At 39.5% G+C, this 19,162-nt stretch overlaps 1 protein-coding gene across 3 annotated transcripts in view; it reads left to right on the top strand.

Annotated features, from left to right (window-relative positions):
• Positions 1-14,202: 14,202 nt before the first annotated feature.
• Positions 14,203-19,162, top strand: part of Crkl (CRK like proto-oncogene, adaptor protein) — a 38,647-nt gene continuing 33,687 nt past the window's right edge. For 2 of the 3 annotated variants that reach the window (XR_013434585.1, XM_040289258.2), the window contains exon 1: positions 14,203-15,050. Coding sequence is in view for 2 of the 3 variants with exons in the window: in XM_040289258.2 (XP_040145192.1) it covers positions 14,740-15,050 (311 nt within the window). In the remaining variant the exon portion in view is untranslated. The remainder of the gene's footprint in view (positions 15,051-19,162) is intronic. The other variant, XM_005334491.5, reaches the window with a different exon arrangement.

Here is a 19,162-nt window from a genome sequence, read left to right as displayed (position 1 = left end):
AGTGTTTCAAATGCTTGATGTGGCTGGGGGCGGAGCTTAGTGGTAAAGCATATGCCTAGCATGCTCAAGGCCCCATATGGGTCAAATGTCACATTTTTAAGGCAAAATGGAATATAGATTATTGTGATATTAAATAAGATGGCAAAGCATTATTTTTATCATGCAATGACACTATATCTATGCTAAAATAATATGATATATGTCAACCTAAACTAAGCAGTCTTAAAAATATTCCTAATATTAGAGGAAAACAATTCAGAAAAATCAGGAAATTTCAAATGAAATAACTCATCAACACAACAATAAAAAATCAAAATGAAACTGCAAAGTAAGTTTCCAATGGTTCATTTGTAAGTCAAATAAAGAAAGTTGCTTACTTACTGGTGGTGAGTTCATTAAATTGTGTTTGATTGTAGTTATTGATGTAATGTGTCCAGAGAAAATAAACTTGTTTTAGATTAATTAGACTTTCAGTGAGAACAATTCTCAAAAACCTGAGGACACTGGAAGGACTATCAATAGACAATTGAAAAAATAAGAAAAGTGATTTTCCTAGATTATCAATGAGTTCTCAGATGTTACCAATACCACTTAGTTTCCTTTTTCTTTTTGTAGTACTAGGGATTTAACCACACAGGAGCCTTCTTACTCCTGGGCTTCATATATGCCCATTGGGTCTCCCAGCCCTTTTTATTTTTATTTTAAGGCTGTCCTCAAACTTGTAATCTTCCCGCTTCCACCTTCCAAGTTACTGGGATGACAAGCATTCACCACCACACCTGGCTTAGTTGGTGATTATTTGAGGTGTCAATGTAAATTTGAAGTCACCAAGAAATAAGCCTCTTGGACTGGGGATATAGCCTCACATGTACAAGGCGCTAGGTTCAATCTCCAGCACCAAAAAAAGAAAAAAAGTCCCTCCGAATAGTCTATATGGAACAATAGTGGTACACCTTTTTCTTTTTTGTGTGGTTAAACTGGGATTAAACACAGGACCTTGTGCATAGTAAACAAGCGTTCCCACTGGGCTACACCCTCAGCTTTATTTATTTATTTATAGTACCAAGGAATGCCAGGGGCTTTCAGCCTCTGAGCCACCACCGCAACCCATTTTTTTTTTTTAATATTTATTTTTCAGTTCTCGGCGGACACAACATCTTTGTTGGTATGTGGTGCTGAGGATCGAACCTGGGTCGCACGCATATCAGGCGAGCGCGCTACCGCTTGAGCCACATCCCCAGCCCCACCGCAACCCATTTAAAAAATTATATTTTTATAAATATAAATAGTTATAGATGAACACAATGACTTTACTTATTTATTATTATGCAGTGCTGAGGATCAAACCCAGTGCCTCACACACGTTAGGTGAGTGCTCTACCACTGAGCCACAACCCCAGCCCCTCCCAGCCTATTTTTATTTTTATTATTTATTTATTTATTTTTAATATTTTATTTACAATTTAGTTTTCTGCAGACACAACATCTTTGTTTGTATGTGGTGCTGAGGATCGAACCCAGGCCGCACCCATGCCAGGTGAGCGCGTTAGCGTTAGCGCTTGAGCCACATCCCCAGCCCCACCCCAGCCTATTTTAAAATTTATTTTACTTTTTAACTTTTTGAGACAGGTTCTCGCTAAGTTGCTGAGGGCCTCACTAAGTTTCTGAGCCAGGCTTTGACTATGCAATCCTCTTGCTTCAGCCTCCTGAGCTGCTGGAATTACAGGCTTTCCCTACCATGCTGGCTTTTTTATTTAAGACAGGGTCTTGCTAAATTGTCCAACTAGGATTCCAGGGGTACACCATTATGATACACTTTTTTAATGTCTTTTTTATGGTACTGGGGATGGGATACAGGGTCTTGAGCATGCTAGACAAGCATTCTATCACTGAACTACATCTTCAGGCTTTGGAACAACTATAGAGGTGATACTATATCCAAAGAAATTGAGAAAATACTAATTCAATACCTCAATTGGAATCTGAATTGGAATCTGTTAAGATGCTACAACTGATGGTGGTAAAAATGTGTGAGCAGAAAAGAAAGTTAAACAAATTTGTAAGGCTCTAGAAAATGTAAGGTGTTTAGCCCATATAGTGTGTGTATGTGTGTGTTTATTTGTTCTAATTAGTTACACATAACAGTAGAATGCATTTTGACACACCATACATAACTTCTCATTCATCTGGTTGTACATGATACAGAGTTATACAGGTCATGAAATCATATATGCACATAGGGTAATAATGTCTGATTCATTCTACTATCATTCCTATCCCACATCCCCTCCCCTCCCCCTTCATTCCCCCTCTGTCTAGTCCAAAATACCTCTAGTAGCCTATATTGTTTTTTGTTATATTATTCATCTGGAACTAATCTACAGAAAATATTTCAATCATGTAATTCAATAATAAGTATCAATAGTGAATCTCATTTGCTCATATATTTAACCATCCTCAGATCTGTGAATTTTTGTAAGAAATAGAAGTTTAACATTCCTATCACACACAGCATTTCGGCTTTTGTTTTTTGTGGGGCAGGGATTTGAACCTAGGACATTTGGCTCACCAAACAGGAGCTCTTATCACAGAGCTACACCTTTAGCCTGCATCTTTTCTTTGTTTTTTGAGTTCAGAACCAAAATTGACTTCAGAACAGGAAAGCATCTTTCTAAACCATTATTACTGAGTACTTTGAAAATTAGCTTTTGATACAAGTTTGATGTTTCTTAAGGAATTCAAACTAAAATTATGGTGCAAAACAGTGTTTATATGCAAAATTTATACTGCAGAAAAGCCATTTCAATGATAACTAACATTGTTTTGAAACACAAGCAATGTTAAATTGCTTTAAACATTTCTGTATTATCCAAAGTTAAACTAAGAAGCAAGATCTCCATTCCCATGCAGTTTTGCAGCAGATACATTTTTCTCAAATTACAGTTGTAAAGACATTGTATAGAACTTGATGCCAAGAGCATTGGAAATTCCCATATTTCAAAATCCACTTAATTATGCATCCACCTAACCTCCATTTGAAGGTGATTAATCTGCAATATGCTAAAAGGCAAATATCAAGAGAAAGTCTAACAGAATTCTATAAATACCTTCCAACAATGAAGATTATGCTTAATTAAAATCATATGTTTACAGACTGATATGGGTATTGGCACTACCATTTAGGTGAAAAACATTTTCAAAGATGAAACATGTAGGGCTGGGGCTGTACTTCAGTGACTCACCTAGCACATGTAAGGCACTGTGTTCGATTCTCAGCACCACATAAAAATAAATAAATAAGATAAAGGTATTGTGTCCATCTACAACTAAAAACAAATTTTTTAAAAGATGAAAACACATTATAGATCAGCACTGATACACTTCAGCAAGTGGTAGGGAACACTATCTTTGAACACTAATAAAACAGAATGTGATGCCAAACAAAACAAAATTCTATTTGTCTCATTAGTGTACCTGGATTACAAAACAGATTATACCTGGTTGGGGGTTCAACTCAGTGATAAGCTTGGCATACACAAGGCTGTTAGATCTCCAGAACCACACACACACACACACACACACACACACACAAACCCAGTTGTACATAATTGTTTTTATTTAATTAATAATTAAATTATCTTAATCAATATAAAATTTGTAGAAGTACCTACATAATATTCTTTGTGGGCCTTGGCCATAAAGCCTAACATGATATTAACTGGCCCTTCACAATAAAAGCTTGTTCTAAAGAGATGCACAGAACTAGATTGTTTAAGTGTGAGAGGAATCAGTGTACTCTAGTGGAAAGATCATCCTACTCAGAACCTCAGAACTTCACCAATAACACTTCTGTGTAGTAGTTCAGTAGTAGAGCACCCCTAGGTTCAATCCTGGTATCACATACACAAACTACATTAGAGGCTGGGTGTGGTGATGCATACCTGTGATGGAAAGCTGAGGCAGGAGGACTGCAAAGTTCCAGACTAGCCTCAACAACTTAGTGAGATCCAGTCTCAAAATAAAAAATTAAAAGGTCTGGGAATGTAGCTCAATGGTAAAGTATCCCTGGGATCAATCCCCAGTTCTGGGAGGAAAAAATAGAAAATTGCAAAGCCAGTTTCTTTGTTGCATGTCTGTAGTTCCAGTCACTCAGGAGGATAAGGCAGGAGAAACCTATGAGCACAAGAGATGGTATTTTGTTTTTTTAAAAACATTTTTTAGTTATAACATGGATGCAGTATCTTTATTTTATTTACTTTTATGTGGTGCTGAGGATGGAACCCAACCCAGTGCCTCACACGTGGGAGGCAAGCACTCTACCACTAAGCCACACCCCAGCCTCCTGAGGTGGTGTCTTAAAAAAAAAAAAGGAAAAGAAAATGGTTTAAAAGGGAGGTAAGGGTGTAGCTGAGTAGTGTTTGGCATGCAGGAGGCCCTGGATTTAATCTCCACACACACACACACACAAAAAAAAAAGAAATAAAGAAAATGTTACAAGGAGCCAGGCATGGTGGTATACACCTGTAATCCCAAGCAACTCAAATGCTGAGGCAGGGGAATCCCAAGTTCAAATCCAGTCTGGACAACTTGGTGAGTGACACTTTGTCTCAAAATAAAAATTGCTGGGGATGTAGTTGATTGGTAGAGTTCCCCTTAGTTCAATCCCCATTAATACACACAAAAATAAAATTTCAAGGGAATCATGGCCATACTTTTCTGTTTTTCCATATTTTTTATTGGTGCATTATAATTGTATATCATAGTGGAATTCATTCTTATATATTCATAAATGCACACAACATAATTTGGCTAATATAGTTACCTAGAATTTCCCCTTTCCCTCCTCTTCTTCCTCTCCCTGGTCCCTTTCCTCTACTTCACTGATTTCCCTTCAATTTTCATGAAATTTCCCATGCCCTTTCTTTTCCTTTTTTCTCTTGAGCTTCCACATGAAAGAAAATCTACATTTTGAGTTTGCCTTATTTTGCTTACAATAATTTTTTTGAATTCTATCCATTTTCCTGAAAATAATGAATTTATCCTTCTTTATGGTTGAATAAGATTCCATTGTGTATATAAACCATATTTTCTTTATCCATTCATCCATTGACAGACACTAGGCTGCTTCCATAGTTTAGTTATTGTGAATTGTGCTGCTATAAACATGGGTATGCATGTATCAATATAATATGCTAATTTTAATTCTTTGGCAGGGTCATAAGATAGTTCCATTTCTAATCTTTTTGAAGAACCTCCATACTGATTTCTACAATGGTTATACTACTCTACAGACCCACCAATAGCATAAAAGTGTTCTTCTTTCTCCACATCCTCTTCAGCATTTATTATTGTAATCTTTCATTTATTTATTGGAACTGGGGATTAAACCCAGGGTGCTTTACCTTTGAGCTACATCCCCAGTCCTTTTTATTTTTTTTGAGATAAGGTTGGTTAGAGCATCACTAAGCTGGCTTCAAACTTGTGATCTTACTGCCTCAGTCTCCTGAGTCACTGGGGTTACGGGTGTGCAGTATCATGCCTGCCTTGTGTGTGGGTGGTGTTTTTTTGTTTGCTTGTTTTTATCAGTGCATTAGTTATACATACAGTTGGGGTCATTTTGACATAATCATACATGTATGCACAGAGTATAATTTAGTTAATTTCAATCTCCAATGTCACCCCCTTCTTTCCTTCCCCTTTTCTCTCCTCCTATTCCTTTTCCTCTACTCTATTGATCTTCCTTTTACTTATTTATTTGGTACTAGAGATTGAGCCCAGGAGTGCTTTACCACTGAGTTGCATCCTTAGTCCATTTTATTTTGGGGGACAGGGTCTCATTAAGTTGCTTAAAGATAACTTGCTGTGGCTGGCCTTGAACTTGGCAATCCTCCTGTCTCAGCCTTGCGAGCTGCTGGGATTACAGGTGTGCACCACTGTATCTGGATTATTTATTTATATTTAATTGGTACGCTATAGATACACATAGGGTCGAATTCACTGTGGTCTATTTATAAATGCACATAATTTTGTCAAATTCATTCCACATGACCTCCCTTTTCCTGTCCCTCCTCTATTTCTTCTTTTCCACTCATCTTCCATATCTTTTTTTAAAATATTTTTTAGTTTTAGGTGGACACAATATCTTTTTTTTTAAAAAAAGAGAATTTTTTTTAGAGAGAGAGAGAGAGAGAGAGAGAGAGAGAGAGAATTTTTTTTTTTAATTTTTTTTTTTTTTAAAGAGAGTGAGAAATAGAGCGGCAGAGAGAGAGAGAATTTTTTTAATATTTATTTTTTAGTTTTCGGCAGACACAACATCTTTGTTTGTATGTGGTTCTGAGGATCAAACCCGGGCCGCACGCATGCCAGGCGAGCGCGCTACCGCTTGAGCCACATCCCCAGCCCGAGAGAGAATTTTTAATATTTATTTTTTAGTTCTTGGCGGACACAACATCTTTGTTGGTATGTGGTGCTAAGGATCGAACCCGGGCCGCATGCACGCCAGGTGAGCGCGCTAGCGTTTTGAACCACATCTCCAGCCCCTGGACACAATATCTTTATTTTATTTTTATGTGGTGCTGAGAATCGAACCCAGTGCCTCACGCATGCTAGGCGAGCGCCCTACCACTTGAGCCACATCCCCAGCCCCATCTTCCATATCTTTTTATTGACTCCCCCTTTTCCTTTATTTTGTTCTAGCTTCTGCTTATGAAACATTCGACCCTAGATTTTTTGAGTCTTGCTTATTTCACTTACCATGATGAAGCTTTACTCATTTACCAACAAATGCCTTAATTTCAATCTTAATGACTGAGTAGAACTCCATTGTGTATATATACATTTTCTTAATCCATTCATCTATTGATGGGCACCTTAACTGGTTCCATACCTTGGCTTTTGTTAGTTGTACTGCGGTAATCATTGATGTGGCTCTATCACTATAGTATGCTAATTTTAGACTTTTGGATAAATACTAAAGAGTGGAAAAGCCAGGTCATTTGGTGGTTTCATTCCTAGTTTTTTGAGAAATCGCCAAAATGGTTGAACTAATGTACAGTCCCAATATATGTGTATCTTTTTTCTCACATCCTTGTCAGCATTTATTACTATTTGTATTTTTTTAAAGGAGAGAGAGAGAGAGAGAGAGAGAGAGAGAGAGAGAGAGAGAGAGAGAGAGAGAGAATCTTATTGTAGATGGACACAACACAATGCCTTTATTTTTATGTGGTGCTGAGAATCGAACCCGGGTCCCTCCTGTGCTAGGCGAGCGCTCTACCACTGAGCCACAATCCCAGGCCACTATTTGTATTTTTGATAACTGACATTCTGACTGGAGTAGGATAAAATCTCAGCATAATTTTGATTTGCATTTCCGTGATTGCTAGGTATGTTGAACATTTTTTCATATATTTGTTGGCCAGTGTGTTCTTCTTTTGAGGAATGTCTTTTAGTTCCTTTGCCCATTTCCTGATTGTACTGTTTTCTTGGTGTTAAGTTTTTTGAGTTCTTTTTATATTATAGATATTAATCCCTTATCAGAGGAGTAGATTTTTCTCCCATTCTGTAAGCTTTCTCTTCATATCCTTATTGTTTCATTTGCTATGCAGAAGCTTTTTAACTTGATGTCATTCCACTCATTGATTCTTGATTTTATTTCTTGAGCTTTCAGAGTCTTGTTAAGAAAGGTGGAGACTGCACCAATAGGTTGGAGTGCTCACTCTATGTTTTCTTCTAGCAGTTGCAACACTTTTGGTCTAATTCGTAAGTCTTTGATTCACTTTGATTTGACGTTTGTGCAGGGCAAGAGATAGAAATCTAGTTTCATTCTTCTACGTATGAATATCCAGTTTTCCTAGCACCATTTGTTTAAAAGGCTATATTTTCTCCAACATGCATTTTTGGCACCTTTGTTATTATTTGTATTCTTGATGGCTGCCATTCTAACTATAATGAGATGAAATCTCAGTATGGTTTTGATCTGTATATACCTAATTGCTGAAGAATGACCATATTTCTTCAAAACACCTGTACAAGAAGTACTAGTGCTTTCTAATAAAGCTTCTGGATACACAGCTAAGTCTAGTTTGGATACAGCATTCCATAACAGAATTTTAATTTTTGGCAGTGCTAGGGATAGTGAACCCAGGGCCTTGCATACACTTGGAAAATACTCTACCACTGTGCTACATCCTCAGCTCATAAGTTATTATTAATCTGGGAGTTTGTCACAGAAAATTATAATTGGGATCTGACTGTAGTGGCAAAATAACAGGAGGGAAGAAAGAAGTCATCAATGAGATTCTTTTTTAGTTTAGGAAGATAAACTTAGAAATATATGTAAGGTGCTGGGGGTGTAGCTTAGTGACAGATCTAACATGTGTGAGGACCTGGGTTCAACCTTCATTACTGGAAAAAAATAGGAAACATATGCAAAACATGGGGAATAATGGGCTGGGGCTGTAGCTCAGTGGTACAGTGCTTGCATATCACATGTGAGGCACTGGGTTCAATCAGCACCACATAAAAATAAATAAAATAAAGTTATTGTATCCATCTATACTAGTAACAAAAAACATGGGAATAGTGACCGAGAAGAATTGAGAAGAGGGCTGGGGATGTGGCTATAGCGGTAACGCAATCGCCTGGCATGTACGGGGCGCTGGGTTCGATTTTCAGCACCACATAAAATAAAATAAAGATGTTGTATCCACAGAAAAGCTGAAAATAAATATTAAAAATTCTCTCTCTCTCTCTCTCTTCTCTCTTAAAAAAAAAAAAAAGAATTGAGAAGAGGGAAATTTTGTTGCACAGGGAGCAAAGTGTTGCACAGGAGGCAAAGAAATCAGTTTAGTAAATGCAACAGAAATGAAAAAGGTCAACCAAATCCTTATTTAGAGCATGAGAACTGTTGATCTTATCAACTCATGGAAGTAAATACCTTATGTAATTTCATGTCTACATTGTCATACCTCTTCTATCCTTAGCATCATTGCTGGAAAGGAATCAAAGGCAAAAGGAAAGAATATTAGCCTCTTCTACTGCCTTTAAGGCAGCAGTCTATGAAGATTATCTGACCTTATTCATTTCCCAAAAGATTGGGTCTGCCCAGGTAAGGAAGAATAGAAAATCAATCCAGAGTTGTGGCCTCTATAGAGGGCAGTGTCAGGGCTAGGAAGTAAGGAATTCAGACAAGTTGCTCAAAAAGCCTTATCAGACATAAATCTCAGTATAATACCATCTGAAAAAACCTGGGAATGAACAAGGTAAGATAGCATTATAAATTTATCCATTAGAGCCCCTCTTTGTATGTTTCTGTGTATATCTCCACTCATTTCCATTTTGTTATCTCTTAGCATTTAGGTATTATTATTATAATTTTGGTACCTAGGGGTGCTTTGTCACTGAGCTACATTTCCAGCCCTTTTTACATTTTTTTTTTTTTTTTGAGACAGGGTCTTTCCAAATTGCTGAGGCTGGCCTCAAGCTTGCAGTCTTCCTTCCTCAACCTCCCAAGTTGCTGGGACATACCACCATGTTCAACTCCAGCTTCTTGTTTTAACCTTATCTAACCTGCATCCAATTCCATTTTGGACTATTCTGAAACCAAATGAAAGATATTTTGGTCTATATTTAATCATTCTTTTTTTAATATTTATTTTTTAGTTTTTTTAGGTGGACACAATATCTTTATTTTGCATTTACATAGTGCTGAGAATCGAACCCAGTACCTCATGCATGCTAGGTGAGCGTGCTAACACTTGAGCCACATCCCCAGCTCTATATTTAATCATTCGTAAGCAGGGAAACATAGCACTCTGTAAGTATCATATGAAATTCAATCCATTCAGGCATGGTAGTACACACCTGCAATCCCAGTAACTAGGAAGGCTGAGGCAAGGAGGATCACAAATTTGAGGCCAGCCTCAGCAATTTAGCTAGGCCCTAAAAAACTCAGTAAGACCCTGTCTCAAAATAAAAAATAAAAAGGACTGGGGATGTTTCTTAATGATTAAACACTCCTGGGTTTAATCCCCAATACCAAAAAAAAAAAAAAAAAGAAAAGAAAAGAAAAAAAGAAGAAGAAAGAAGTCCAATCCAGTCATCTTACCCTATTTCAGGACCTGTTTTTTTTTTTTTTCCTTTGGTATTAGGGATTAAACTCATGGGTATTTAACCACTAAGCCATATCCCCAGCCCTTTTATTTTTGTTTTAAGACAGGGTCTTGCCGGGCGCAGTGGTGCACACTTGTAATCCCAGTGGCTTGGGAGGCTGAGGCAGGAGGATCGAAAGAGTTCAAAGCCAGACTCAGCAAAAGTGAGGTGCTAAACAACTCAGTAAAACTCCATCTCTAAATAAAATACAAAATAGGGCTGGGGATGCGTCAGTAGTCAAGTCCCTGTGAGTTCAAACCCCGATACCAAAAATAAATAAATAAATAAATAAATAAATAAAGACAGGGTCTTGCTGAAGCTGGCCTCAAATTTACAATCTTCCTGCCTCAGCTCTCCTATTCGCTGGGATTACAGACATGTGCCATAGCACCTGGCTAGGACTGATATTCTTTCTGGCACTAGAATTTACTTTGAAGGAAGTGTGAAGTCATAGCTTAGATGTAGAGCTTAGCATATGCAAGAACCTGGTTTAATCCCCAGCAACCCAAAACATTACTCTGAAGGGCCTCAGATCTAGTTCACACAAAATGGACTAAATCATGGCAATCTTGTCACAGTAAAATATAGAATTTTGCTAAGCACAGTGGCATACACTTATAATCCCAGCAACTGGAGGGACTGAGGTAGGAGTATCACAAATTCAAAATCAATTTAGTGCAACCCAGTCTCAAAATAAAGAGCTAGGGCTGTAATTTGGTGGTAGAGTGTGTGTTTAGTGTGAAGCTTTAGGTTTAATATCTAGCATTACAAAAATGAACAACAACAACAAAAGGCTTCAAAATAAAACAAAAAGGAATGATAGAGCATCCTTGGGTTAAATTCCCAGTACCAGGAAAAAAAATATATGGGATTTTGATCAGATATCAAAAGACCAGGTATAAGATTTGCCAGAACTGCCTCTTGCAAATTATATAACTTTAAGTCACTTAGCTTCTCTGAGCCTTTGGATTATTATTTATTTTTGATACCAGGGAGTGAACCCTGGGGTACTCTATATCCCCAGCTCCTTTTTTACTTTTTATTTTGAAACAGGGTCTTGCTTAATTGCCCAGGCCAATCTTGAATTTATGATCCTCCAGCCTCTGCCACCCAAGTAACTAGTAGTAACTGGGATTACAGGCTTGTGCTACCATGCCCAGCTCTGAACTAACTATAAAAGGGGTACTTCATGGGATTTTGGTTAGATTAAATAAAAGAAGATTCTATGAAATTTTGTGAACTGAAAAGCACCACATAAATTAGGTACTGAGTTCTTTAGTTAAGTTAAAGATGACTCAAATTTTGAGCCTGTGAATTAGAAAAACAGTGATGCTTTTGACAGAGAAGGGGAAAGTAATAAACTAATAAGCCTTAGTTCCATTTATATATAAATCACACACACGCACGTGCGCGCGTGTGGTGTGTGTGTGTGTGTGTGTGTGTGTTTACTGGGGATTGAATGGGGGGGGCACTTTACCACACCCAGCCACATCCCAGCTCTTTTTGATATTTTGATATTTAGAGACAGGATCTCATTAAGTTGCTAGGGCCTTGCTAAATTGCTGAGGCTGGCTTTGAATTTACAATCCTCCTACCTCAGCCTCCCAAACTGCTGCAATTACCGTTATGGGCTACTGTTCCTGGCTATCTATCATATATACTAAAAATACACTTATTATGTTAATACCTGAAAACAATTATAACCTCCCTACCTTTAATTAAACTAAATTTTCATTTTTCTCTGGCTTCTTCCTATCTTTATCCAGGTACATTAAAAAATATTTAAGTACGTATTATGTGCTAGCACTGTGCTAGGCACTGGGAATCCAAAAGATTATAGTCTACCCCCAAGATGCTCAGGGTTGTAGCTCATTAGTGTGGGGCTGGGGTTGAGGCTCAGTGGTAAAGTGCTCATCTAGCATGTGCAAGGGCCTGGGTTTGATCCTTAGTACCACATATAAATAAATAAAATAAAGGTATTGTGTTCAACTACAACTAAAAAATAAATATATAAAAATTATTTTTTAAAAAGTGATAAGAATTAATTTAGGCTGTGACTACAGTGTTGTTGGCACAGTAATCACAGGTGTGATTTTTGTTCTATTTTTAGAATACATGTGTTTGGAGTCACCAGAGAGGTGATCCCTAGAATATTCAAGATGATTATGAACCTGCCAGAGAAGCTATAGAGAAGTGAAGGACTGAGCATCTATACTTAAGTGACTGGAGACAAAAATGCTATGGAAAGATACTGAGAGGCTGGGGATGTAGTTCAGTGGTAGATTGTTTGCCTGGCATACAGGAGGCCCTGGGTTGGATTGCCAGCACTGCATAACAAAACAAAACACACCGAGAAGGTATATTTGGATAGAAAAAAAGTTTTGTTAGTGTCACAGGAACTTTAAAAAAAAAAAAAAAAGTCTTTCCAGAAAGGAGATTTTCTAAGCACATAAGGCCAGGTCAAAGAGAATGATAATTTTTATGGAGATTACTGACAACCTTCAAAAGCCTAGTTTTACTTAAAGCAAGGATAGAAGCCAGATCAAGAAGGTGGGCAAAAAGTAGGTGATGAGGAAATGGTAAATCTAGCTGTGAAAAGGAGCTAGAAAATCAAGTGGAAAATTTTCTCCCCATCCACGGAAAGATCTGCTCACACGTTAAGACTATGGAGGTAGAGGCCCAGGGAGAGAGTGAATAATAGTGGAAAACTCTTACATGATGCTTAATATGTGCCAGGCATTATTCCAAGCACTTTTCATGTATTAGCTTGTTTAATACATTTACTTCTACCTAGGAAGTGAGTGCTATTATTATGGCCAAGATGAAGCAAAGAATGATTTAAGTTACTAGTCCAAGTCATCCAGCTAGTCAACTGACTAAACCAGGACTTGAACTCAGTAGTCAGCATCAATGTTATTGGTACTTAAATTGCACCTGAGATTAATACAATATGAAAGCATCTTTGTGGATTCACAAAAAGGCACTATACCCTGACATTTCCCTTTAATTTACCCTATAATGGACATCACCTATTTTCCTACAGTCTAAAATGTGTTGAACCTGGAAGGATACCAGTGGCCAAAGAAGTTTCATTGGCAGAGGGATATAAGTTATGATTTGGTTCTCTGGCCTCTTCCCCTTTCTGGGCATGCTTTCTTGTCTGTCCAATTCAGGGATGTTTATTACCAATAATCGGGCACCAATGACCTGATGATTTTCACAACTCAGTCATTCAACAAATATTTGAGCATCCACTTAGGACCAGGCATTGTGCAAAACAGATAAGAAACCTGGTTTCTTAAAATTTAAGTTCCAGTGGGGGTTGAGGGAGGAGACAGTTAGGAGGGCATAGCTGGAGGTGCGTAAGCAAGGGTGAATGGGAGGAAATTAACTGAGGGAAGCAGGCAGAATCCAGAGCAGGCGAAGCCTTCAGGCCACTCCCCAGAGGCGTTTGTATTTTACTTGCAGCGATGCAGAGCCTATAATGGACAAGTTATACCAGGCTGTAGACTCGTGAATGCAATCTTCGCTTTCCCCATCCCCCATTTGTGCCAGCTGGGTCACCTAACCACCCACGGTCCCTTAGACTATTAAACCACCTAGAGCACGCTCCATTCAGTAATCTAGGGGTCAGCTCGCTCCCGGGGTCATCTCCTCCGTGAGCAATCTCGGCCCTTTAGGGCCTGTCCGCCCTTGAATGTCCCTTTGGCCACTCGGTCGGCCAGGTCACCTCAGTGCCACGCCTCCCTGGCCCGCGATTCAGCGAGCACGTTACGCTTTGTTCCCAGAAGCAGGTTTTCGGAACGCCGCTCCCTCTCGGCTCCAACTATTTTCCTGCCAACGCTGGAAGACTCCTCTGCGGCAGCGCCCCCGGCGGCGCACCGAGGCCCAGGAAGGGAGTGCCCGCGGTCAACGCCTCCCTAAGCCTCCTCCCGGAACGCGGGAGCCGGTGCTAGAAGCCCACGCCCCGGCCACCGCAACCGTGTTGCTGATTGGTTATGACGAGCGACGTCACGGGGAGGGCCCCGACGGCCGCTGGGAGCCGGGGTCCCGCGCGTGCGCAGACAGAGTGCGCTGAGACGAGGGGGAGGTGGCCGGCTGCTTCTCCCGCGTCCGCCATTTTGTTGCTGTGGCTCTTGGGAACGGCTGGGCAAAGCCGTCCCGGAGGCGCCACGCTCCCTGGAGTCCGGTGCTTCGTGGTCGGCGGGTGTCAGTGCAGACCCGTACGGCTGCGGAGCCGGAGCTTTCCAGGTCGCGATCCACTGGAACCACCCCCGGTACGTCAGACAGCCCAAGAACCCCAGGGCGGCCTCGGCTGCGGCTCGACTTCGCCCACCCCGACCGGGGGCTCTGCCCTGCATTCCCTGGGCCGGCTCTTTCTGTGAGGCGGTCCCGGAGCAGGCGGGCGGCGGCAGAGGATGCTGCGAGCCCGGAGCCGAGAGGCAGGTGCTGGCCCGGCCCTCTAAGCTTGCCTAGAGGTGTGCCGAGAGGTCCCTTTCTCGGCCCCAAACCCGTCTGTCGGGCAAAGGCTTCCAGAACAGGCGAGAGCAGCCGCCGCCCGGACTCGCCACAGAACCCCGGCCGGGCACCATGTCCTCCGCCAGGTTCGACTCCTCAGATCGCTCTGCTTGGTACATGGGACCGGTGTCTCGCCAGGAGGCGCAGACCCGGCTCCAGGGCCAGCGCCACGGCATGTTCCTAGTCCGCGACTCCTCCACCTGCCCCGGGGACTATGTGCTGTCTGTATCCGAGAACTCGCGCGTCTCCCACTACATTATCAACTCTTTGCCTAATCGCCGTTTTAAGATCGGGGACCAGGAGTTTGACCATTTGCCGGCATTGTTGGAGTTCTACAAGATCCACTACCTGGACACCACCACCCTAATCGAGCCAGCGCCCAGGTACGCGAGCCCTTGGGGTTCCCGGGCATGCAACCGGCCCGACTGCTGAGGAGGGTCGAGAATGGGTTCTGTTGAAAAGAGTGTGTATATAAGGGGCGGGGGTGAATCGATTCTGAACCTTAAGGCGTTTCGAACGAACAGCTCATCTTAGGGTCTGGGTCAGTGGATGAACGGATGCTTTTTAAACACATTTAACAGTGATTGCATAGTCCCATGCATACCTTTTTTTTTTTTTAATAACCCTGTTTTGGCTCGTAGACTTCTTTAAAAAGATTGCCGCTGCAAGCCTTCTCCCCATCTCCCCGAAAATTCTTATACACACGTTTTGCACACCATTCAGGATTCTTGAACCCCCAACAGAACTCACAACTACAAGGTTAAGAAATGGACTACAGCCTTTCAAACAATTGCTTTATTGTTCAAGAATAATAATAAAAATATCTTTATCTGAAGTATCAGAACTATTTATTGATGTTCTGATGCCAGGTTTGAAGCAGGCCAGACGACCTCTTTTACTATACACTTAGAAGCAAAAACGTGCATTGGTTTCAGCAATGACATTTTTAGGAAAGTTTGTATTTCCTCCCCAAAGGTGAACCATTACTAGGCTAAACATCATTTTGGTTAATTACCAAGATGGAGTGGCACTTATTCTTTTACTAGTTCAATTTCACAAATACTTCCTGTATTGAGTCTAACAGTTTAACAACTATTTTAAAGCTAAGAAAGAACTGAGAATGATACTGACCATCAAGCTTTCTTTTTTCCAAGTGAAATACGTTATTTTATTTGATTATTTGCTTCAATGGGTATCTTATCAACGAATTCTTTTATTTATACCAAACGTCAGTTGAAAAATTACCTAGAAATTTTTAAAAATTAATTTCTATGGTGCTGGGGATCAAATTCATGGCCTGGCACATGCTAAGAAAGTGTTCTACCACTGAGATATGTCACCATCCTAGAATTTTAAAATAAAAGGTATTTTCCTGCTCAGTGTCTTTCTTAAAACCTCTAATTAAAAAAGATCAATATAGATTTTTTTTAGGGTGAGATTCACAAACAAGGTATTATTCTGAACTTTAACATTAAAAATTATTATAATTAAGAGCACCTATTGTTTATTTGGGAAAGAACTAAAGAAGAAAGCCATGACTGTATTATAGACTTCAAGATTAACTACTGATCTCAATAGACTTAAAAAAAAGGCGGGGGTAGTGATTGTAAGTCAAATTCTGTATAACAAAGACTAGGACACCAAGAATCTGACTGGTGAAACTTGGTTTTAACAGCTAGCTGGTAGGTGCTATCAACTTTGAGCACAGTGTAATTCCTGTATGAGGGATTAGACCCACTGTAATGAGATTGGTAGTATATTTAAGAAAGTTACTTCCTTTAATTTGTTAAAGTAAATTACGTAATTAATTTCAAGTCTTTATTAAGCCATGCTGTGTGCAAGGCATGTCTTACATTGAGGTGACAGATCCTAAATACTGCTGTTTCAAAAACTGAAGTAATGGCTTGATCCTCTTATAGAAGGAGGAAAAGGAATATGCTGCAGTGGCATCCCACTACCCACAAAATCCAAAATTATCCATAAACATGTCTTCTCAGATATCAGATATAATTTTCTTTGTCTCTTTTCTTCTTCAGTGAAGCTCTACAAGGCTGCCTACCCATTCTCTGTTAGTTTTCCTTACCTACTTATACCTTTTTTGTACCTTTGCTAGGATACTCCTCATTGCCTCATTCCACTTTACTTTAGTGTCCTCACAAATAATAGGGTTTTTCCCTAATCCTCCTCTTCAAATTCAGCTTTGTTTCTCCTCTATTCTGTGCTTTCTGTCCCAGACATATTGCTGTTTTTCATTTTCACTGATAATGCTGAAGATGGTCACAATTCTGATTGAACCCCATTTGAATTTACTTTGTCGAACTGAATTATTGACATGCCACTCCCACGTCTGAAATTCGGGAATAGATTTAACATTTAGTATAAAGCTAGTGGTTAGTATATAAAGCTAGCCTTAGTATAAAGCTAGTGGTTAAGCTGGGCAAGGTGGTATACACTCATGGCTGAGGTGGGAGGGTAGCTTGAGCCCAGATGTTTCGAGATTAGCTGGGGCAACATAACCTTGCAAGATGCCCTATCTCCCTCTTCCTTTTTATTTTTTATTTTATTTTTTTTAGTATTTGGGGTGAAACCCAGGGTTGATGTACCACTGAGCTACATCACCAACCCATTTTATTTTTTTTTTATACTGATCTCACTAAGTGGCTCAGGCTGGCCTGCAACTTGGAATACTTCTGCCTCTGAATAGCTGGAATTTCAGGTGTACACCACCATGCCCAGAGAGACTGTCTCAAAAAAATAAAATAAAAATAAAGCTAATGGTTAGTAGAGCCTTGGCCAATAGAAAACTTAATGCAATGCTTCTTTATATCCCAAACAGGATAAATTAAGTAGTTTAACTTTTCAGGTATCAAAACTGAGCTTTTTTTTAATATTTATTTTTTAGTTGTAGTTGAATATAATACCTTTGTTTTATGTATTTATTTTATGTGGTGCTGAGGACCGAACCCTGGGATCTCGCATACTCTAGAGGAGTGCTCTGCCACTGAGCCCCAGCTCCAACCCCCAAACCTAGGCTTTTTAAAGTCAGAGTTTTCTTGTCCTTTGGTTAATAGTTCATTTTTTTATTTTGTTTAGCTCAAGTTCATAACTATAGCATCTTTGTCAGAAGCTAAAGACTCGTGTTTATATTGTTCTAGAGCAGAGGTGTTTCAGGAATGCTAGCCAGGAGCTCTGCCACTGGGGCTAGAACCCCAGCCCCAAGGTTCATCTTATTAATTGTTTTTTACATTTATCTATGGTATTCTTATTGTATATTTTAAATTATTTAACCCCAACTTAATTGATTTTTGTATTTGTTATTGTATATTTTAAATTATTTAATCTCTGAAGAGTGTCATGTTGGATAGTTTTTGTTGTTTTTGAATGAATCTAAAATATTCTCATTGTGCACATTAGTGCAATTTTTATATGGTTAATCAATTAATAAACAGAAATCCTGTGGTGATTTTTTTTCCCTTCATTTTGGGCACACAACAATTTTAAGATTTTGTTTAGGGCCCGGCTTGGTGTCATACCTCTGTAGTCCCTCTTGCTTGGTAGGCTAAGGCAGGAGGATAACTTGAGCCCAGGAGTTGGAGGCCAGCTTAGGTAACCTAGACCCTGTCTCAATAAAAAGGGTTATGTTTAAGTTGTAGTTGATATTCACCTAAGCTGTAGTTTTTTTTTAATATGGTCTGTTTCCAATCAAACAATGTTTCAAAAGGTTTGCTTGGGTTTGAAATACATTTCCCCTGGTTTAAAAATTTGAAAGTGTATTTTGTATAGCTTACTTTGCTTATAAAATTTTCCAGTTCTAAAGAATGAAGATAAATGCAAGCTAGGAAAAAAACTTGACAAAAATTTACCATTAAAAACAGGGAATTTGGGGCTGGGGATGTGGCTCGGGCGGTAGCACGCTCGCCTGGCATGCGTGCGGCCCGGGTTCGATCCTCAGCACCACATACAAGCAAAGATGTTGTGTCCGCCGAGAACTAAAAAATAAATAAATATTAAAAATTCTCTCTCTCTCTCTCTCTCTCTCTCTCTCTCTCTCTCCCCCTCCTCTCTCTTAAAAAAAAAAAAAAAAACAGGGAATTTGGGCTGGGGCTGTAGCTCAGTGGTATAGTGCCTGCCTCACTTTTGAGGCACTGGGTTCAATCCTCAGCACCACTTAGAAATTATTTGTAAATAAAGATATTGTTTCCATCTACAATTTAAAAAAAAAAACTGAGGGGATTTGATCCTTTATGAAAGTCATGTTTTGTTTTGTTTTTTTTTTGTCACCGGGGATTGAATTCGGGACTCAACCACTGAGCCACATAACCAGTCCTATTTTGTATATTATTTAGAGACAGGGTCTCATTGAATTGCTTAGTTCCTTACTGTTGCTGAGGCTGGCTTTGAACTTATGATCCTCATGTGTAAAGTACCTGAAGCTATTTGGTTTGTGACTTTCTCTTGTTTAAGATTCAAATCCAGAGAATTTTTATGTAAAGGT

This window comes from Ictidomys tridecemlineatus, chromosome 2, assembly GCF_052094955.1.
Source record: "Ictidomys tridecemlineatus isolate mIctTri1 chromosome 2, mIctTri1.hap1, whole genome shotgun sequence".
Lineage (NCBI taxonomy): Eukaryota > Metazoa > Chordata > Mammalia > Rodentia > Sciuridae > Ictidomys > Ictidomys tridecemlineatus.
This window is presented reverse-complemented; position numbering and strand designations above follow the sequence as displayed.